This window comes from Parasteatoda tepidariorum, chromosome X2 (assembly GCF_043381705.1).
Source record: "Parasteatoda tepidariorum isolate YZ-2023 chromosome X2, CAS_Ptep_4.0, whole genome shotgun sequence".
Classification (NCBI taxonomy): domain Eukaryota; kingdom Metazoa; phylum Arthropoda; class Arachnida; order Araneae; family Theridiidae; genus Parasteatoda; species Parasteatoda tepidariorum.
The window spans coordinates 16858086-16882936 of record NC_092215.1 but is presented as its reverse complement, the minus strand read 5'-3'; the positions used below and the strand labels follow the sequence as shown (position 1 = coordinate 16882936).

At 29.2% G+C, this 24851-nt stretch overlaps 1 protein-coding gene across 1 annotated transcript in view; it reads right to left on the bottom strand.

The window, feature by feature from the left end:
* LOC107445274 (A disintegrin and metalloproteinase with thrombospondin motifs 9) overlaps window positions 1-24851 on the bottom strand; it is a 230572-nt gene that overhangs the window by 84380 nt on the left and 121341 nt on the right. Inside the window, exons 3-7 of the mRNA XM_071188448.1 lie at window positions 18706-19012; window positions 14594-14677; window positions 12394-12518; window positions 8828-8868; window positions 4358-4463 (exon numbers count right to left, since the gene is read on the bottom strand). Coding sequence (XP_071044549.1) covers window positions 4358-4463; window positions 8828-8868; window positions 12394-12518; window positions 14594-14677; window positions 18706-18861 — 512 coding nt within the window. The 5' untranslated portion in view covers window positions 18862-19012. The remainder of the gene's footprint in view (window positions 1-4357; window positions 4464-8827; window positions 8869-12393; window positions 12519-14593; window positions 14678-18705; window positions 19013-24851) is intronic.

Sequence of the window (24851 nt, the reverse complement as noted above, 5' to 3'; positions counted from 1 at the left end):
AGTTAAACTTATTACCTACACCGAGGAAGAAAAGTCCAATAAGGGAACTATTCGAGCGTAGAAAGACAGGGAGGGAAATGGCGAAGCATAAAATGTTAGGAAGAGTAATGTACGCGAGTACAGAAGTCTAGGGAGGGAAATATCCGAGCGTAAAAAGTCTAGGGAAGGAAATGTAGGAAGGAGAACAAAAAGTCATAGTCGGAAATGTCCGTGCGCAAAAAGTCAAGACTGAAAATATCTGTGCGCAAAAAGTCTGGGACAAAAATGTATGAGCGAACAAAAATCTACTGGTGAAATATCCGAACATAAAATGCCAGGAAGAGTAATGTACGCGAGTACAAAAGTCTGGGGCGGGAAATATCAGAGCGTAAAAAGTCTAGGGAAGGAAATGTAGGAAAGAGCGCAAAAAGTCATAGTCGGAAATGTCCGTGCGCGAAAAATCAAGGCCGGAAATATCTGTGCGCAAAAAGTCTGGGACGAAAATGTACGAGCGAACAAAAGTCTAAGGGTGAAATATCCGAACATAAAATTTCTACAAGGCGAAATGTCTAATGACGAATAGTTGATATGAGACTATTGCAATTTTAGTTGAAAACTGCTGTTAAAACTAGTTTTAAAAAAATAAAAACGGAAGTTAAAAATCAAAATATATAAATGATTTTTAATATCCTTATTAGAACAAGTTTTTGTGATTCATCCCGAAATTACGTATAAGATTTCTGAGTATTAATACAATAGTATGAAAACCTTTGAAAAAAACCTATTCAACGAAGTCCGGTAACTTCTCGCCAATAACCGCAGGTCACGATTCGTTTTCGTTAATATGGTATCTACTTGAATGTAATTAAATACCTGTGGTGAGACTAATTCAAAGTGTTAATATTTTCCTGGAATTTTAAATGTCGAAATGTATGATTTTTTTGTTGTTAGTTACGAGGAATTTCAGTGAAATTTTGTGAACAGTTATAATCACATTTCAATTGAGGTAATTTTTATTTTAAAAAATGATAATTAACCCTTTGGTCTCGCTTTATGAACAGTTTTAAAAATTTACCATGAACTTACATCAATCATACACTTTATTCGTGAACTTATTCTTCCGTGCAATTGAAAAAACAACGTAAGTGCTTCACGATAGATTTCGAGGCAACTATTTTCTTTCTATTGCTAGTGTTTTAAACGCTAAAATATAATTCCAGAAAACTGATAGAACAAAATTTATTTTACAATTTTTTTTTTTTGCAATATGAAGCTTAATCATACATAAATGCCAAATATATAAAAATCTCAATTTTGAATTTTTCGTCGCTTACGTAGATTTTTCAATTGCTGGGCAAAATCCACAATAAATTCGAAATAAAATAAATATATATCTTTTTAAATTAAAATTAATTTAGCAACGTAAGTGCTTCAGGATAGATTTCGAAAAAAGTGGCTTGACAAATGTTTTCTTTCTATTGCTAATGCTATGAATGCTAAAATATAATTCCAAATAACTAACTTTATTTGCAATATATATAAAGTTTATCATACATAAATGCCAAATATATAAAAATCTCAATTTTGAATTTTTTGTCGCTTACGTTGATTTTTCAGTTGCGACGCACAAAAACACAACAAATTTGAAATAAAATAAATATATTATTTTTAAATTAAAATTAATTTAATAGCATAAGTACTTCAGGGTGGATTTCGAGAGATATGGCTTGACAACTATTTTCATTCTATTGCTAATGCTATGAACGCTAAAATATAATTCCAGAAAACTAATAGAAAAAAATTTATTTTTGAAATTTTATTTTTTGCAATATATATATAGTTTATCATACATAAATACCAAATATATAAGAATCTCAAATTTCGGATTTTTTTTATCGCTTGCGTTAATCTTTCAATTGCACAGCGCAGCACAATAAATTTGAAATAAAATAAATATTTTTTTCTCACATTAAAATTTAATTTATATTACATAATTTATCTTTTAATTTATGAATTACTTGAAAATCAAAGAAAATTGGTGGTGAAAATAAAATTCATGGTTCTTCAATACATAATACCTTCAATCAGATAAAATATATAATTTTCATGTTTTTTTTTTTTTCATTAATGCAAGAACAAAAATCATGTCTCTCAAAAAGTTACTTAAATAATCTTTATTTGAAATAAATCTTTCCTATATATTCAAGAATAAGTAACTAATAACAATGCAGAGTTAAATCAAATAAAATTTTTATTTTATTACGAAATTAAAATAATTTCAAAACTGTCAAAAAGCAGCACATTTTTAATAGCAAATCTATCCAATTAACATCGTATATGAGCTTAATGATAAAAAGTTACACAAAATACAATTTTACAATTTTATGCACGTAATTACAATTGTTGAAAAAAAACGGTTAAAAAGTAGCGAATTCCGAAAATAAAAAAAGAATTTCAAGGTTGTGGCTAGAAAGTTACAATTCCGAAACTGAGTAAAGTACTCTTAAAACTTTTTTTCAAGCCACTCATAAATCAGTTTCCAGAGATAAGGTTTAAAGAAGCGTGCACAACATTCTGACATAACTATTTAAAGCTAACAGACAATCTTCCTTTAAAACCTAAGATTGAGAAGAAATATATTTTGCAGAGAGAGACGTCGACCTTGGCGGCAAAAAGTAAAAATATTCGTTTTTACTTAGTCTAGAGTCAGTGTTGGGCAGAGGCGTCATAGGTCAATTTAGGGTCGAGGCTTCTTCCTGTTTTAAGATGAAAATTTACGGAAAAGAATATAACTTGATGAATTGCTTTCATTTTCTGATGCGAACTGCTTGGTATTTAAATGAGAAGCATTTAATGCAACTCAAAATTTAATGTTACTTTTGCTACAAGTGTTATCAAATTCGCATGTGCGTGCACTAATATTTTTAACCCTTTGACGCAGGTGGGGCGCTGATGTCTCTTTAATATATATTTTTTTTTGACGTTCTAATTCTAATCAAAAATATATTTATATTTCCTAGTTATGCAAAAAACAGTCTAACAGTAACTTTTATTTTATTTTATAACTTTCGTTGAACAGCCGACCCAATTTTTGGGTGTACAACTACTAATGTTCAACTACGACGCCTTGTAATTTTGAACCCAATCCAGAAGACAAGGGAACTACTGGATCAAGTATTGAAAAAAGTTTGCTTTCGTGGAGGACTTTTTGATGGAACTAGTCCGCATTTGCGTTACATGGAGAGAAAGACCACGAGAACCTCCCACGGTTAGCCTGACGGCAAAGGGACTCTAACCCATAATCCGTCTACTACTGATGATATTACACGTCAGCCCTTTGTTTAGTACAAGTTGAATGTGGATTCGTATCGACCAGCAATTGGTGGGATTCGAACCCTGTTCACCTTATTGAAAGGCGAACGTTGCATCCCCTGAGCTCTCGTGAGCCAAAAAAAAATTTTCTAACTACTTTTTTTTTTTTAACCTATTAGCACAAATATAATTCTGATAATCTAGCAGATTTTATTTAGTCTAACAGTTACTCAAAAAATCGGTTAGATTATCGAAGTTATATTTGAGTTTACATATAAAATCCAAAAAAAAGTAGTTTGAAAAAATTGTTTTCAATCACATTAAAAAATTTAACGATGATTGATTTTGAAAATTAAAGAAATTTCAATGTTGAATAACTGTTTCTCTTAGATCTAGATTACTGATAAAGAAGCGATAAGGATAAAGAGATGATCTTAAATTAACGAATTAAAACATTAAAAGACAGAGTCTTAAATAAATTAATGCATTATAAGTAAACCCCTCCCTTTCCACCTACGCCAATTTATTTTAAACAAAAATATTCGATAAATTTCTTTTTTATGCGTCATGCAAATATGTTTTGAAAATTTAGCTTGAAAAATATTTTTCATTTTATTTAACGACCCAAGACCAAGCTTTAAGTAATCGGATTTTTGGAAATAAATTCATAAATGCGATAAAAATCTTTTTTTTTTCTAAATTTAAATTTCGAATATTTCTTCATGTCATTATAATTTGAAATTTCTACCAACGAGAGTAAAAACATTTATATTTTCATATAGACAATCGTTTTTTTTGGCATGCAAACAGAAAAAAAAGATCATAAATTATTATATAAGCGATAAAATTATACTGAATATAATCCAATCTGTTTCATCAAAAAGTCCTCCGTGAAGGCAAATTTCTCCCAATACTTGATACAGGAGTTCCCTTGTCTTCTGGATTGGATTCAAAATTACAAGGCTACGGAGTTGAACATTAGTAATCGAAAACCCAACATTGTGTTGGCTGTTTAACGACGGTTAATAAAATAAAATACATTATAAAGGAATACAATTGTACTTACACGTGTCCCAGTTCATGAGCAATAGTAAAAGCTGCACTAAGTCCATTGTCTTCAACGATAGCACAACTGCTATCAGAGTCACACACCATTCCAGACTGTGCTAATCCTAAAAAGAAAAAGATTTATTCATTATTACAATGAACGACAAGAAATAAATTCAAACAAACGAGTCAAAATTAATGTAGTAAATGCAGTGAGTTATACTTTATCTTCATATTCTGGGTTCTCAGTTAATTGCAAATGTGGATCCCATTGAAACATATTTTTAAACAAAGGCCTAATTTGGTGTTAATAGTTTATGAGGTTTACACCTTTACGCATATTCTGTTGAAATTTGCGAAAAAATAGATTTTAAAATTTTTACTAATCTTGAAATTTTAATAAAATTTTTTCATTGAATTCAGATAAATATAAGACTAAAGAAATGACCAATTCCTTAAGATTTTTTTTTTGTATTGCAACATTCGGCACGAAGACCATAGAACTCGAATCCAATTGCTTAATTTTTTTTTTTGTTTTTTTTTACAATCGTCGTTGAACAACCGACCCAATTATGAGTTTACGACCACTAATGTTTAACTCCGCTACCTTGTAATTTTGAACCAATCCAGAAGACAAGGAAACTCCTGAATCAGTACCCCCCAGAGGTATGATTTGCTATGAGAACATGGAGGACTTTGAGACTCGATAGATTCAACATGCATCAGTCACAGTTTACTACACGGGGAGTCTCCTGGCCGGTGGGAATCGAACCCAAGACCTCTTGGACATGGGCCCAGTGCTCTGCCAACCAGGCTATCTCGGCCCTTAATTGCTTCATTTCTCAAGATCAATTTTTGAAACTAGACTGCTGACTTTTCGAACACTCCAGTTCATGGTTTCCATATCACATGATAATTCATTGTTGCTAACAGACCATATATCAATATATATTTTTTAATATCGTCAGAAAATTAGAACGGATTTATAAAGCAATATGTAATAATATTCTACTTATTTTCAGAAAATTAGGATCTATACCTATACAGCAGTCGGTATTCGTTACCACCCTTTTGTCAAATTTTTTATCGCCATTTTGCATAAATGAGGTATCATTTCGTTGCAATGATACTCAACTTTTTTGATGTTGTTGACGTATGCCTGTTAAGGCAGATGGGTGCGATTGTTATTGTTTCAAAGTGGCGCCATCTATGGCCAAGAATTCGACTTCTGCCACACCCATACGTCACACCTGTTTATAGGACAGACCTATTCATACATCCATTCATTTATCCACAGATTTTCGATTTCATTCACAGATTTCAATTTTAACCTGAATCGGAGAACGATCAATCTCCAATTCAGAGACCCCAGAGGTATTGATTTGTTATGAGAACATGGAGGACTTTGCGACTCGACAGATTTAACGTGCATCAGTTACTATTTACTACACGGAGAGTCTTCGACCGGCGGGGTTCGAACCCACGAACTCTTGTAAATGGGCCCAACGCCCTACCGACCAGGCTATCCCGGCCCACTCAACTTCATTCTTCAAACTATAAGACAATGTGTCAAATAACTTAAACTTCAAAAAGCAAAATGGGAAAAGTCCAAAAGCGTTAAATCTTAATATTTGAGCGGCGAATTCTCATATTCAATATCCTTACGATTCAAATGACTTGCCAGTTGATAATTGTTTGATATCATTATTACATTAAAAAAACTCTAATTTGAAGAAAACAAAGTTAAGAATCCCAGCACTAAGAAAAGAGCGATTCTAAAGCCAATTATAAAGAGAATTTTTTGATATTTCGGTAAATATCTGAGGAATGCAAATTTCATGGTTTAATTAATTCAATGAAACGAAAACTTCTGTCAGAATCACAAAATCGTGCAAACAAACAGTCGTAGGAAGAAAATGATTAATAATAAACCTAGGAAATCAAACCAATTATTCTTAAATCGAGGACTTTATTATCAGAAAAAACAAGGATAATAGAATCACGCTCCAATCCTTCTTAAATTGACGGGGAAATTAAAAAAAAAAAAAAGATATCAAAATAGAGAATCGTGAGGAAAATGGTAATAATTTTCATTTAACCAGAAACATTTGAAACAGTTCGAAGTTTATGAAAAACGTTTCATTTCTTAAATTAAGTATGTCAGTATATTATTTCGTGATCAAAATGACCTTTTAAAAATTAATTTTAAGATACCATATGCCGATTTCTTATGAAGAAAAAGCAAAAAAAGAGGATTTTAGGCACGATAAAACGCCACGCACTTTTTGAAAATGCTGAAAAATGTCTCCATGGCCACTGTTCAATGGCACAAATTTGAGTCAACTTCACTTGAAAGAGTTGAAGAAGCTAAAGTACCGCAATACGAGGTTACTTGGGCCAAGACATCTGCAATTTTCTAAGAATTTGTTTTTGAGATTAATTAATTATTGTAAAATTTGAGTCTACAATTACAATAACTGCATTAATGAGTAAATTAGGTAGAATTTTAATTTATTATTGTTAAATTTGAGTCTACAATTACAATAACTGCATTAATGTGTAATTTAGGTAGAATTTAACGCGTTGAATGCCACGCTAATTTAAAAAGTTTAGCAAGACATATCTGAATAAAGTGGTGAATTATATAAGCCTACGAATTGTTTAGAAATAGTGGTGGATAAAAATCTAATAAATTGAATTTATTAAACCAAGAATCACAAATAATAAGCTACCTTTTGAAAGTATTTATTCGCTGTCCGGAGCAAGTTGGCCTCTCTGTGTATATAAATAAAACTATTTTTGTGTGTTCTATATTGCATTAATTTCTTCAAACCATTTTAGTAACAATAATAATATAAAAAAACTAAAAGCATAAAAAATTTACTCGAATTCTAATAATCTTGGCTTCGACGGTCACCGGTGACCCCCATGGCATCCAACGTGTTAATAACGCATAATAATGCAGATGCTTTTCAAAGTAAAATCAAATATTAATTCTTAGATGTATTCGATAGTTAAAAAATTTCTCATGTATGAAAATTTTTACCAATTTTTTAGAAAATCAAAATAAGTCTTCAAAGCAAACTGGGTGTAATAGCACCCACGTTAGGGGCTATGTAGTTTAAAGTTTAACTAAAAAAGGTCTTGTTATAAAGTCTTTGAGAAAAAAAAATATAGCTTTAGAAATAAAAACTCATCATTTCTATCAATAATAATTAATAATTGATCTGAGGAAATAAGTTAATAAGACAAGATTAGTCGATTATAAATATAAAATTCTTATTAATAAACCATTGATCTAAGAAGGACGCATAAATTAATTGTTATACCAATAACTTAACTGAAAATGGTCTAAATTGATGGATAATTACTATTGCTTCCGTTTTCAAAGAGTAGGCTAGACTATATGGAACTTATATATAAAAATGTCTTTTCTTCTTTGAGTTTGACTTAAATTTGAAGACAAATTTTCAATTTTATTAATTACGCGAAAATTAATTTTTTTAATATTAAAATCGTAATTAACAGCTCAGTTTTTATTTATAATTATACGCAGAATTGAAAAAAAATGCTTTTTTTTTAAAAAAAATAATTTTTTTCTAAATTTTATTTCCATTAATTATCAAATTTATTTATCGCTTAGAAATTTACTTTTTAGTCTTAAGATCGAAATCAATAGCACTGCTCAACGTTAGAGAGACACACACAGGCAATTTCTGGTCAAATAATCTTGCGTAAAAGAGCCACGTCAGGACATTTTATTTTATTTTATTTCATACCCGTCATTGCACAGCCATCCCACTTTTTTGGGTTTACGACTACTAATGTTAAACTCAGTACCCTTGTAATTTTAAACCCAATCCAGAAAACAAAGGAACTCCTAGATCAAGTATCGTGAGAAATTTGCCTTCATGGAGGACTTTTTGATGGAACTAACCAGCATTTGCGTTACACGGAGAGGAAAACCACGAGAACCTCCCTCGGTTAGCCCTACGGCAAGGAGACTCTAACCCATGATCTGTCTACCACTGAGGATATTTTATATTAACATTGCGGTATGTGCAAGCCTGGAGCGAAATTCGCATCGACCAGCCATCGCTGAGATTCGAACCAAGTTAACCTCATTGGAAGGCGTAAGCTCTATCCCCTGAGCGACCACGGTTTGATAAATATCACTTGATAATATCACGAGTATCGCCGATAGCCATAAATATCGTGAGCATTGATAAATTTCATTTGGGTAAAAAAAAAATTAAAAAAAATTCGCTAATTCGCCAAATATCAAAAATGTCGCTCTATAATACAAAATATCGATTTTGCCTGAAAATTTAGCACGATAGGAAAATTTCGATATCAATCACCAAACACAAATGATATTATATTCCTGAAATGGGACTGATAAAAATTAAGTTTAATTTTATGAGAAAATTATTTATGCATGCTTAAGTCATAAATGAACTAAATATATTTAAGAATCTAAAATATTTACCTAGAGTATCACATGCTCCTGGATATCTACATAAATCTTCCCTGCAATAAAACAGATTATATTTATATTAATTTAAAAAAATTAGTTTTTAGTATTTGTACACCCCGTAATGAAGAAGTACAAATGGTACAATTTAAACTATAGTAATAACAAAAATATTGTCTTTAGCAAGTTTAATTTTATATTACTAAGATTTTCTTATTATTGCATAAAGTTGTATACATTTAGCTTCAAAAGATTAAATAATCACCCGAATAAAGCATTTCTTATTCTGGACTGCGATTTTTAAGAAAATGGACAGAGCTCAAAATGGAATTTTAAGAAAAGAAACATAGTTAAGAAAATGTGATTTTAGGAAAAGTGATTTTAAAAAGTGGAAATAGCTCAAAATGAGTTTTTATGAAAATAGGCATAACATTTGATTCAGTTTTTCAAACTTCTCTTATGAAAATCGTTCTGTTTTTGATGAATAAATGAGTGAATGTAAAGTGATGCTACCCATTTTCCTAACTTTTTTTTAAAAGACTTAGGATTTCAATTCTGAAATTTTTATTTTTTTATTAATTTTTTTAAATTACATTTATTATTCTTTTTAAAAATGAAATTTTATTAATTTTTTTTTTAAAAATGACGTTTTTAGTCTATTTTTTGTCGAAATTTGCAAATTTAAAAACGTTATAAACAACAGAAGGTAGCGTAAATGTTGTAAAAATCTTCTAGGAGAGACATGGCACGTTATCAAGGAATAGGAATTCATATCAGAGAGTAAATGACGTCGTACGCGACTAGGAGCGCTTCCTCTATTATAATAGAGAAAAACCGCTAGTGTCATACGACATTTACGGGCATGTTTTTAATGTTATTTTAATCCTGATGATTGCCCTAACTCCCCTAGAAGTTTGCCGCAATGTTTATGCGACCACTGTTACTTGTACATTTTGGCAAAAAATGGACTAAAATTGTTATTAAAAAATAGTTTGAAGAGAGAGACTAGTTGCAGATTGAAATCAGTGATACGAAAGTATTTAAGGTCTGTTTGCATTTAACAGAATCAAAATCGCATTTAACAGAAATTGTTTTTCCTCAGTGTCACCTGAAAAAAGTATTTATTTTATGTAGAGGTAAAAATTGCCTAAAATAAATCAAACCATTCAAAAAATACCACCGTTTGCATAAAAAACAAATTCAAAGTCGAACAATTTATCGATTTATTGAACAATACCCACGAGACGAAAATAGTTTCTTTTTCCATGTTTGTAAAGTTTGTTTAATATTTCATACAAAAAGTAACTAACTGAAATGTTAAACTAACTGCAAGAATATTTATACAATTTTGAAACTTTGTGGGTTATTTATGAACACCAAATTCTAATGTTTAGACTGGCTTCTCAATTTAACAACTCAAACACAAGTTCTAGTCAAAACATTCGCTTTCACTTCTATTTTCAAATCTCTTTTCACTTTATATTTAGTTTTCCCCCAGAGTTTGAATATTTGATCCCGCGTATAGAATATTTTGCGCAAACAAGAATTTTTTTATTGAAATATTTTATTTTGGTAGCAAACGTAATCTTTGTAAGGAACCCAAAAATACTCCGAAATTATTAATAATACGCATTGAAAATTTTGATAAACTTCAAAATTCTTAACTATTTCTGATGCTCTGTTGAGTTTGTTCATAACATGTATTTTTAGAATACTTATCAAAAAATGAAAACAAAAAAGTTAACACATTGGGGGTCGCTAATTAATATTTATGCAAAAACACCATCGAAGTCTGACGAATCACAGCACAGGAAGGTGCATGCTATAAACATCAAAATAGATTTAATTGGTGGTGTTTCTAATTGTCGCTTTTCAACTCCTCTCAATTTCATACCTCAACCAAGCATGTCTTGTTGTTTATTAGACACGCCTTCCTGTGCAGATTTCAATAGCTTTTTTACCAAAGTAAAATATTAATTTGCAATCCCCCTATGCGTGTACTTTGTTTTCATTATTGATCGGGAACTTAAAAATATGTGTTAAGGGCTGTCTTTTCGGAACACCATATTTAGTTAGGACGCTGTATAACAAGCAGAATGTTACATTAATTAGTTTTCGTAGCAAATTAATAAATACGAGAGTCATACGGGAAGTACGATCCCCGTATTCCATTAAAAAAAAACTAAACATAGTTACCTAGACACATTTATTGCAAATGGTGCAGCAATATCGCAGCTTCAACCCAACCTAAGAACAACCGAAACTATAACACTTATCAAACAGAGGGATATGGTATTTTAGTCCAGTATCATAGAAGCTCTGTTACAGGTGTCTGCGCATTGATGGATAAGTGATGGCCTGATAGAAATTTTTTTTCAGGTGACCAATTGGAGGAAGCCAATGGGAACAAAATCAGGACTACAAGTTGAGTGGTCTAGCACCTCCCAGCGAAGCTGATGCAGGAGATTTATTGTGAAAATCGCTGTATGCTGCGGTGTTTGATAATTCATGCAGTCTGATCTCGCTCCCAGAGACTTCCACCTGCTCTTGTACTAACAGAAATTCCTACCCGGGCAGCTAATTTCCAATTTAGCAGCCTAGCCTTTAATGACTCACTCTGTTTTTTTATAGAGAATTTCTCATTGCAGTCGGTCCCCATTATAACACAAGCTTTTATTTCTTTAGAAATTTCTTAACTGAACAAAAAATGTCAATAATCAAGTTTTTGTTTATTTAAGAAACTGCCAAGCAGGAGAGTGGGTTGTTATAAAGGTCCCTGGATTTGAAAATCGCATCGGCGGATTATTTTCTTACAGACGGCCAGGCAGCTGTAACACGTGGCAGAAACTGGACTACAAAAGAATTTGGTGAAAATGAAAAGCGCTTGTGGTCTTATTTTTTGATATTTTAAAACTTACCTGAATGCTTCATTCTCTGGGCTCATAAAAATTTGAAAAAACTGGGGATAAGGCCCTGATTTTGATAACTTGCATCTAGGTCGGAAAATTTCGCAAAATTGGCAATCTTTTAAAAGTTTAATAACTTATAGAAAATTTGAGCCATTCACCAGATAATCCTTTATGGAAAGATGGTAGATGAAATTTAAAATTATAGCTTTGATTCAAGTGTGAAGCACTTAAACTATAGTTTTCTTATTTTTCTAGACGAAAGAGCGTCAAAATCAATGTTAATAATTATTATAATTTTTTTTAAATAACGGTAGGCACTGAACTTTCATTCTTCGCCTTAGAAAATGCCGGAAGTGTTGCTCATTTATCGTTACCCAGTGGGCACTTGTGAACCAAATACACCCACGCCACACTGCCACAAATACCCGCTCATTCGGTGGGCCACATTCAACCATTCACACATCAGAAGAGAACACACAGAGAGAGAAACATCCATACCCAGAGCGGGATTCGAACCCGCAGTCATTGACTTCGTAGTCAGGCACGCTAACCACTCGGCCACCTGGCCAGCTGTTAACAATTATTGCGTAATAAAATATGCAATAAATTAAAATATAATTTAATAAGAATTTTAATTATTTAAGAGGAATATCATTGAAAAGTTAAATTTACCTGGTTATAAGAACGGCAGTATCATAATGACCAGGATCACGATCATCAGGCCTATTATGCTTGTGTTGCCACTGACAGAATTGCCGAAGAGTAATTGGAGCAATATGATGAATTATTTGGCGATCCTAAGAAAATTAATTTTTAGTTTATAAATCTGTATTTATGTGCAAAATCGGCAAGAAAACAAACAGCATTATGTATGCGAAAGTAGTATAGTAAATAGATCGAAAAATAAAATACAGATCTGAAATTAGATTATGTCTGATAAAAATGTTAAATAAGTATTTTTTAAATCATCATAAATTTATTTTGTTGTGCCGTTCTTCCTGATGCCATTAATGCAAATGGACACATATGTAGTAAAGAATATAAATTTTTACTCTCGCATACCCTGATAAAATATAGCGAACTAGCTCAAAACTATTAAACCTGTAGATCAGATTTTACGAGTTAACATTTTATGCAAAGTAAGGCCTATAATATATTTTTAATCTCAAAAATTAAACAAAGGCTCTATTCATTTTAATTACTTACACGCTCCTTTAAGCTGCTTTTAAAAAAAAACTCCTTTGAGAAAAAAAAAGTTTGGTTTAACTGTAACGCAACAAAACGTTAATTTAATTGAAGGAAAAAAAAAGAAAAAACCAGAAAAACTCTCAAGAATTTTTAAAGAGATAACCTAGATTTAATGTTGATAGGCATAAAGAAAATACTTAAACTGCTGTTTGTAGAAAATGCAACACCATGAAGGAATCATCAGAATCAAATGAAATATTATTTTAATAATGGATATAGGATATTATGCAAATTAATAAAGTTTCAGAGCCATCGCGCGTGCGTGGCGCGCGCAGCGCCCTCTGAATTGATGCTGAAAGCGTATAAATAAAGTGCTGTAGCGGGACGTTGAAAATAGTCTATGATTATTTGTTAGTGGCAAACGTTTAGTGAGACCTGAGTATGCCTCCACGACGGAAGAATAAGAAATTCAAGCAACTTACGGAGTTTGAACGAGGGAGGATAATCGGCCTTCGAGAAGGAGGATTTTCCTATCGCGCAATAGCAGCTCGTATGCAGCGGAACAGTTCCACAGTGATGCGAGTTTGGAAGCAGTGGACCGACGAGCACCGAACAACTCGAAAAACAGGCACTGGACGACAGAAGGTGACGTCAGAGCGCGATGATCGACACCTGCTCCGCATGGCGGTGAATGATCGCACAGCTTCCTCCAGGCAGCTGGCAGCACATTGGTCTACTGCTACAGGTGTACAATTGTCGGCTTCGTCAATTCGTCGTCGTCTGCTGCGCCGTGGATTGCGTGCAAGGGTGCCATTATACAGGATTCCCCTCACGGCGGATCATCGACGGCTGCGTCGGCAGTGGGCTCTTGAGCACAGAGACTGGCGAGCTGATTGGCACCAAGTTGTCTTTTCAGATGAATCACGCTTCAATTTGTGGACCCATGATGGCCGTGTTCGTGTTAGACGTTATGCCGGTCAACGCTGCCTTCCTGAGTGTATTATTGAACGACATAGTGGTCGAACACCCGGAGTTATGGTCTGGGGTGCGATTTCGTATCATGGACGATCCAATTTGATACGAATTGAGGGTAATCTCAATAGCAACAGATACGTCCGTGAAGTGCTACAGCCCGAAGTCGTTCCTTTCCTTCAAGGCATCCCTGGAGCTATCTTTCAGCAGGATAATGCACGCCCACATGTTGCGCGGACTGTTAGAGACTTCTGTTCAGCACAACGCATGCAACTTCTTCCTTGGCCTGCTTATTCGCCGGATATGTCGCCTATTGAGCACGTGTGGGATATGGTTGGTCGGCGTCTCACTCGTGATCCGCGTCCTGCAGTTTCCAAAGACGAACTTTGGTTGCGCATACAAGCGATATGGAATTCTCTTCCTCAAGCAGATATTCAACATCTGTTTGACTCCATGCCACGTCGTATAGCAGCACTTATTGCAGCGCGTGGTGGCTGCACCAAATACTGATTTCGGACGCTTAATTTGTTTCTTTTGTTTTGAAAATTTCATCATTTATTTGTATCAGTACAAGTCGTTTCTGCATTAAATTTCATTTGATTCTGATGATTCTTTCATGGTGTTGCATTTTCTACAAACAGCAGTTTATATAGGATAACCATAAAATGTAACACTTAAGAATTACTTCTAAATAAAACAGAGATATACTTACAGAAGTTTCATTCAAGACTACGATATCTACTACAGCTATATTGATGTTATTTCCGATACTTGGATCTTTGTATATCATGCCAACCTAAAATGTTAAAAATTCAGGTCACATATCTTTTACAGTAGTGTATTTTATAGTTGAATTTACACAAAATAGTTTACGAGTATTTTTTTTAGTAAAGTACACTACCACTAATCAACATCAATAAATCTATTGTTTTCGCAGCATTTTTTTGCAAGAAATGAACAAAGTAATAAACTTTCGTGTAGAAACAATCTTTTATTCTTTCATTCATTACTTAATTTATTAAACACAACAGAATTTTGTCTTTAATCTCTTGTTTAATCATAGTAACCCGCTTTAAAAGCAACTATTCAGTACATTTTTATTGGATGGTTTGTCTGAAATTATATCAAATCCTATGTTATTCCAATTTCTTTGAAACACAACCCACAAATCAGTACGTCTTGCAATAATAGAGCCATTCAATGCATACATTAACTCCATAAAACAAAGAGTAAAAAAGACGATGAAAAAACATATATTTAGTTTTTAAAATATTTTATAATTTTTTTAATAAAGTTTATGTTGTTTAAAGGTATTGCTTCCTATTATTAGGGAAACTTATTCTAAATATAAGAACTATAACCAATGCTAGATTTTAAATTTAAAGTTCTTCAAAAAGTGGATACATTGATTTGTACATTTATAACTCTGATGCACTCATTTAAATAATTTACAAGACATTTTATGTTTTGTTTAATATTATACAGTGATCAAAATAATTTGCAATTTTTTTGTGTGAATAACATGTTAAAACCATATCTTTAAACCTTTGCTATGATTAATTTTTAATACAGAAATGAGTAAGATCAACTTGAAAAGCAACAACTACATGAATATTGCGTAGAAGTGATGAATTTTGCATATTTTGAATGAATAGTTAAAAAAAAACTTTTCATTGAAATTAATGATTGGTAGTGTACGTTTTCATATAAAATCAAAACAATGCTATTTTTATAACACAAAACATATATTTACTGAATTTACAAACAATGTCCTTTTTCTACAAAACTTTGTTTTTGGTTGAAGGTTTCCTAATATTTCGTAATTTCTTTTGTTCAGACATTTAAAAAACTTCAGACATTAAAAGTCGGTCGGCTTCAATAAAACTAAATTTATAGGAGAGACGAAAACTTAAATAGTTAAGTATCAGCTTGATAAACAGGCCTTTATTTATTTTAAAATATGGCTATTTACTAAATATTCTACTGCAATCGGGCGATAATATCAATTAAGTTTTCAATTTAAAAAATTATTATAACTTGAAAATGACCGGTTTTCAGACAGAACCTTAAAAAAAATGCTGTGCTATTTTTAATGCGTGAAAACATTAATTATTTGTCATTTAAAAATGAAATAAAGATTTTATATAAGTTTTAGACATCATATTCAGGGATATTTGTGCAGATTCAGAAACCTTTTAGATCATGTCTATCTGTGCGGGACCACTTACAAATATCTTCTTAGAAAGACAAAAACTCATTTTGTCTATATAGAAAAAACTTTTAAAAAACTTCGAATCAAAATTCAAATTTACCATAATTGAATTATTTGCAAAATGCAAATTAAAATCAAGAGTCATTTCGTTGTTGAGAAGAGTAAATATGCAATGGATCGCAAAGACATAGAAATAGGTCGGGGTTAATTTTTGATAGCTTCTTAGACCAGAGCAGTAATGTAAGGATAAACCTGAAGCAACATCATGTTGTTGTGACGTTTTTCATATGGTATTGTCACGAGAAAACATATTGTCTGCAAAAATAGCTGGATAATAATGTACATCTTGCTACTACTTAATCTGTTTTATTGACTTGAACAGTAGGAAAATTCAGTCATGCAATATCACTTGATTCGGCAACAAAAGTATCAATCTGTATTTTACGGTTGTTTGTCTCCTGCTTACGCAATCTCTCTTGTTGCTTATGCTTACAGTATGTAGACTTAATTTAATTCTAAGTGGTCATGCGACGTATCTAACGGGAATTTCTGTAATCGAAATAAATCGTTTTTTATGAGTTTTTGTTTTCTGAATCGAAAGGGAACATAAATTTTTCTTTTCGGTGGAAAAATCATTCGCCAATAATTTCGCCAAAATACGGTGAAAAAATTGTATTTTGGCGAAATTATTGGCGAATGATTTTATGGTCTGTAATATATATATATATTACAGACATATGAAAAAAGGAGGGAAAATAAAAATAATAATAAAAAAATAAACAACTGGGGGAAAGAAAAAAAAGGGATCAAATTTCTTTTAAAAATCCGGAAAATGAAAGATATAATCTTTTCATCAGCCCACACGATTATATTCGCAAAAAAGAGTGCTTTCTGATATTGTATCAATATAGCCAAAGCAAAATATATTAATACAATAGTGTTTTTTTGTATTTATTTATTTTGTTGTATATATATATATATANTATATATATATATATATATATATATATATATATATATATATATATATATATATATATATATATATATATATATATATATATATATATATATATATATATATATATATATATATATATATATATATATATATATATATATATATATATATATATATATATATATATATATATATATATATATATATATATATATATATATATATATATATATATATATATATATATATATATATATATATATATATATATATATATATATATATATATATATATATATATATATATATATATATATATATATATATATATATATATATATATATATATATATATATATATATATATATATATATATATATATATATATATATATATATATATATATATATATATATATATATATATATATATATATATATATATATATATATATATATATATATATATATATATATATATATATATATATATATATATATATATATATATATATATATATATATATATATATATATATATATATATATATATATATATATATATATATATATATATATATATATATATATATATATATATATATATATATATATATATATATATATATATATATATATATATATATATATATATATATATATATATATATATATATATATATATATATATATATATATATATATATATATATATATATATATATATATATATATATATATATATATATATATATATATATATATATATATATATATATATATATATATATATATATATATATATATATATATATATATATATATATATATATATATATATATATATATATATATATATATATATATATATATATATATATATATATATATATATATATATATATATATATATATATATATATATATATATATATATATATATATATATATATATATATATATATATATATATATATATATATATATATATATATATATATATATATATATATATATATATATATATATATATATATATATATATATATATATATATATATATATATATATATATATATATATATATATATATATATATATATATATATATATATATATATATATATATATATATATATATATATATATATATATATATATATATATATATATATATATATATATATATATATATATATATATATATATATATATATATATATATATATATATATATATATATATATATATATATATATATATATATATATATATATATATATATATATATATATATATATATATATATATATATATATATATATATATATATATATATATATATATATATATATATATATATATATATATATATATATATATATATATATATATATATATATATATATATATACTGAATTTATTTTTCTGAGTAGCACGCAGTTTTTAAATTTAGGCCATTCAAGGCAGATCGTAAACCATTCAAGGACTGCAGGTTGTGCACCCTATCTTAAGCAGAGTTCTTTAGATTTTTTGTACAGTTCTTTATACCAATTAGTCGAGCAACAAAACGACAATTATTTCTTGCTAAAATAATGTTACTTAACAAGATAAAATTATGCGAGGTACAATTTGACAAGGGCTTACTTACCGTTGACATAAGAGTGAGAACATAATGATTGAGATTACTACCATGATAACTAGCCATTTTACTGTCTGCCACAACCAAAACCTCCAGATGGAGTTCTCGAGACTCTGACCTTTTCTTGCGTACAAGACGCTTAGACGAATTCCACGAACTATCCATTTCAAGTGGGTTTAATAAACTTTCATCTTCAACATCTCCACCTACAAAATAAAAAAATAGATTATATTACTCTTACAGATTCAAATATTCATTAAAAAATAAAAGTTTTTTTTCTACAAATTTTATTTTACTACTAATTACATAAGGAACACTAGGCAAAAAAAAGTGCAATTTTCATCAATTCATTTGAAATCATTTCGAAATTTTAACAAAATATTTGTAACATTTATACGAGTCTGTATATAATATTTCAGAAAAAATAATAACTCGTTTTAAAGTTATAGCTAAAAGTACAGTTTTAATTGTTGATAATTAAAGAGTTTCTTGTGGACGAATTTTAATATTTTTTGATTCAATTTTCACCTAAATACGTTGTTTATAGATAATTGAATTTCATTTAATTGAATTTTCACCTAAATACGTTGTATAAAAATACAACCTACCTAGTCATTCATTTTTTTTTTTTGAAAAACGTGCTTCAATTAAATTTTTGAAATTATTAAAAAATTAAAATAAGGTTTTATTTTTATTTAAATTTATTACACAAACCCTCATGATCCGTAAAATATAACGTGAGACTTACAGATATAATAGGGCAAAGTACGACTGTAAATTAAAAAGAAACAGAACAAAATTACAAGTATAAGTTAAGAGCAAAATTGCGTAAAATATTAAGGTTTTCAGTGTATTTAACAAACAAGGACAAAACAGGTGGGAAAGAAATACCTGAGTGTCTCAATTCTTTTTCTAAGCTTTCTCTTTGACCTGAATATATATTATAATATATTGTAACATAGATAACAATAACATATATTAGAGCCGGGATGGCTCAGAGGATAGAGCAGTCGCATTCCAATGTGGTGAACCGAGGTTCGATCCCGGCGATGGCTGGTCGATACGAATTCCGCATCCGGCTTGCACCGACCATAGTTCTGACTTGAAATATCCTCAGTGGTAGGTAATACAACTTATTTAACATGCTTATTTAATATTATGTCGTAGGCTAAAAATTATGTTATAGTCTAAAATACAATTTTAATTAAAATGCTTTTAAATGTACAGTGAGCAAAAAAATAAACGGACCACCCTGAATAACTTTTCATCTAATGATCGGATTTTCTAAGACACAATCTTAATGGTTCGAAGGGAGGACCTCAAATAGGCTAAAGAATCAGTGCAGACGATATTTCAAGTTACGCTATCAGACACGAAAACGAACTTTCTCATAACTTTTACATATCTCTAACGTACCTTTTTTTCCGATGGATTTTAACATACCGACGGATTCAGATTTCTCAACTCGGAAATATAGGTGAGAGCCGCAATCTGGTCCATTTGGTCCCAATAATTAAATAAGGTGAGCGGTCCAAAGTTTGAACCCCACAGTGTTAATTTTACTTTTTGCGTACTTTTCTTTAATAAAAAAAATGAGATATACTTTTGGGAAGATGGTATTTAAAACGTACAGTGAGCCGTATAAGAAACGGACCACTCTGATTAACTTTTGATCTAATGATCGGATTTTCTTCACATTCTTGGACTCAACCTTAATGGTTCGAAGGGGCCACCTCGAATATGCTAATTAATAAGTGCAGACGATATTAAGTTGCGAAACCAAAAACAAAAAAAAACGTACTTTCTCCGAATAAACATACCTAAACGAATAAACAGATTTCTGACCCCCAAAATATAGGGGGTAGCCGCAATCTGGGAAATATAGTCTTAATAAGTTGGTCAGGAGAGCGCTCCGAAGTTTGGACCCCTTCATGTTAATTTTACTTTATGCATATTTCGCTATATCTCGAGGAGAACTATTTAAGACAATTGAAAGCATATTTTATTAATAATTGTCGTAAAAAGTTTCGATTGTAAGGTATATAGTTTTCTACATCATTTTTAATTGTAAGATACAAAATCTGAGTGAAATCGGTTGAATAGTTTCTGAGAAATGGAATTTTGAAAAAGTCGTATTTTCAAAATTCGATTTCTCAGGAACTATTCGACAACAAAAGAGGAAAATAGAATTTAAAATTTATATTTACTTAGTAATAAAATTAATACCATCCAAGGATTCCATGAAAGCATAACTTGTAGTTTGAATAGAGCTTTTAGGATTGTCCAGAATTGGAATCGAACATTTTAACTAACAACTCCACAACTCCGTTCAAAACAATGTATGGAGGGGATGTTAAATTGGGAATAAATATGGATTCAGAATGATTTTATCTTTTTGTTAGAAGGCAGAAGAAAATTCTAAGGCAAAGAAGCTTTCTTCCATATCAGGAAATATGAGCAGCCATGATAAAGTACTGTTCACATTCAGAATTTTTCTAGAAAAAGTAAAAATTATAATGTGACCTTCTACCCGAAGGAAATTTCCCGAGAAGTTCCTTTATTATTAAACCTGAGTTAATTTCATATTATAATTAATTTAAATTACATTCAATCGGAATATCTCATCTCATTTTCGTTTTCTAAAATCACAGAATAAATAATAAAAACAATGACGAGGTTTAAGAAAAAGTACTGCTCACATTCAGAATTTTTCTAGAAAAAGTAAAAATTACAATGTGACCTCTACCCGAATGAAATTTTCCGAGAAGTTCCTTTATTATTCAAACTGAGTTAATTTCATATCATAATTAATTTAAATTACAATCAATTGGAATATCTCATCTCGTTTTCGTTTTCTAAAATCATAGAATAAATATTAAAAGCAATGATGAGGTTTAAGAAAAAGTACTGTTCACATTCAGAATTTTTCTAGAAAAAGTAAAAATTACAATGTGACCTCTACCCGAATGAAATTTTCCGAGAAGTTCCTTTATTATTCAAACTGAGTTAATTTCATATCATAATTAATTTAAATTACAATCAATTGGAATATCTCATCTCGTTTTCGTTTTCTAAAATCATAGAATAAATATTAAAAGCAATGATGAGGTTTAAGAAAAAGTACTGTTCACATTCAGAATTTTTCTAGAAAAAGTAAAAATTACAATGTGACCTCTACCCGAATGAAATTTTCCGAGAAGTTCCTTTATTATTCAAACTGAGTTAATTTCATATCATAATTAATTTAAATTACAATCAATTGGAATATCTCATCTCGTTTTCGTTTTCTAAAATCATAGAATAAATATTAAAAGCAATGATGAGGTTTAAGAAAAAGTACTGTTCACATTCAGAATTTTTCTAGAAAAAGTAAAAATTACAATGTGACCTCTACCCGAATGAAATTTTCCGAGAAGTTCCTTTATTATTCAAACTGAGTTAATTTCATATCATAATTAATTTAAATTACAATCAATTGGAATATCTCATCTCGTTTTCGTTTTCTAAAATCATAGAATAAATATTAAAAGCAATGATGAGGTTTAAGAAAAAGTACTGTTCACATTCAGAATTTTTCTAGAAAAAGTAAAAATTACAATGTGACCTCTACCCGAATGAAATTTTCCGAGAAGTTCCTTTATTATTCAAACTGAGTTAATTTCATATCATAATTAATTTAAATTACAATCAATTGGAATATCTCATCTCGTTTTCGTTTTCTAAAATCATAGAATAAATATTAAAAGCAATGATGAGGTTTAAGAAAAAGTACTGTTCACATTCAGAATTTTTCTAGAAAAAGTAAAAATTACAATGTGACCTCTACCCGAATGAAATTTTCCGAGAAGTTCCTTTATTATTCAAACTGAGTTAATTTCATATCATAATTAATTTAAATTACAATCAATTGGAATATCTCATCTCGTTTTCGTTTTCTAAAATCATAGAATAAATATTAAAAGCAATGATGAGGTTTAAGAAAAAGTACTGTTCACATTCAGAATTTTTCTAGAAAAAGTAAAAATTACAATGTGACCTCTACCCGAATGAAATTTTCCGAGAAGTTCCTTTATTATTCAAACTGAGTTAATTTCATATCATAATTAATTTAAATTACAATCAATTGGAATATCTCATCTCGTTTTCGTTTTCTAAAATCATAGAATAAATATTAAAAGCAATGATGAGGTTTAAGAAAAAGTACTGTTCACATTCAGAATTTTTCTAGAAAAAGTAAAAATTACAATGTGACCTCTACCCGAATGAAATTTTCCGAGAAGTTCCTTTATTATTCAAACTGAGTTAATTTCATATCATAATTAATTTAAATTACAATCAATTGGAATATCTCATCTCGTTTTCGTTTTCTAAAATCATAGAATAAATATTAAAAGCAATGATGAGGTTTAAGAAAAAGTACTGTTCACATTCAGAATTTTTCTAGAAAAAGTAAAAATTACAATGTGACCTCTACCCGAATGAAATTTTCCGAGAAGTTCCTTTATTATTCAAACTGAGTTAATTTCATATCATAATTAATTTAAATTACAATCAATTGGAATATCTCATCTCGTTTTCGTTTTCTAAAATCATAGAATAAATATTAAAAGCAATGATGAGGTTTAAGAAAAAGTACTGTTCACATTCAGAATTTTTCTAGAAAAAGTAAAAATTACAATGTGACCTCTACCCGAATGAAATTTTCCGAGAAGTTCCTTTATTATTCAAACTGAGTTAATTTCATATCATAATTAATTTAAATTACAATCAATTGGAATATCTCATCTCGTTTTCGTTTTCTAAAATCATAGAATAAATATTAAAAGCAATGATGAGGTTTAAGAAAAAGTACTGTTCACATTCAGAATTTTTCTAGAAAAAGTAAAAATTACAATGTGACCTCTACCCGAATGAAATTTTCCGAGAAGTTCCTTTATTATTCAAACTGAGTTAATTTCATATCATAATTAATTTAAATTACAATCAATTGGAATATCTCATCTCGTTTTCGTTTTCTAAAATCATAGAATAAATATTAAAAGCAATGATGAGGTTTAAGAAAAAGTACTGTTCACATTCAGAATTTTTCTAGAAAAAGTAAAAATTACAATGTGACCTCTACCCGAATGAAATTTTCCGAGAAGTTCCTTTATTATTCAAACTGAGTTAATTTCATATCATAATTAATTTAAATTACAATCAATTGGAATATCTCATCTCGTTTTCGTTTTCTAAAATCATAGAATAAATATTAAAAGCAATGATGAGGTTTAAGAAAAAGTACTGTTCACATTCAGAATTTTTCTAGAAAAAGTAAAAATTACAATGTGACCTCTACCCGAATGAAATTTTCCGAGAAGTTCCTTTATTATTCAAACTGAGTTAATTTCATATCATAATTAATTTAAATTACAATCAATTGGAATATCTCATCTCGTTTTCGTTTTCTAAAATCATAGAATAAATATTAAAAGCAATGATGAGGTTTAAGAAAAAGTACTGTTCACATTCAGAATTTTTCTAGAAAAAGTAAAAATTACAATGTGACCTCTACCCGAATGAAATTTTCCGAGAAGTTCCTTTATTATTCAAACTGAGTTAATTTCATATCATAATTAATTTAAATTACAATCAATTGGAATATCTCATCTCGTTTTCGTTTTCTAAAATCATAGAATAAATATTAAAAGCAATGATGAGGTTTAAGAAAAAGTACTGTTCACATTCAGAATTTTTCTAGAAAAAGTAAAAATTACAATGTGACCTCTACCCGAATGAAATTTTCCGAGAAGTTCCTTTATTATTCAAACTGAGTTAATTTCATATCATAATTAATTTAAATTACAATCAATTGGAATATCTCATCTCGTTTTCGTTTTCTAAAATCATAGAATAAATATTAAAAGCAATGATGAGGTTTAAGAAAAAGTACTGTTCACATTCAGAATTTTTCTAGAAAAAGTAAAAATTACAATGTGACCTCTACCCGAATGAAATTTTCCGAGAAGTTCCTTTATTATTCAAACTGAGTTAATTTCATATCATAATTAATTTAAATTACAANTGTGTGTGTGTATGTGTGTGTGTGTGTGTGTGTGTGTGTATTTTTAAGGCATTTTAACTTTTACTCCACGTTGGTAAGTGCGTTTTCTATT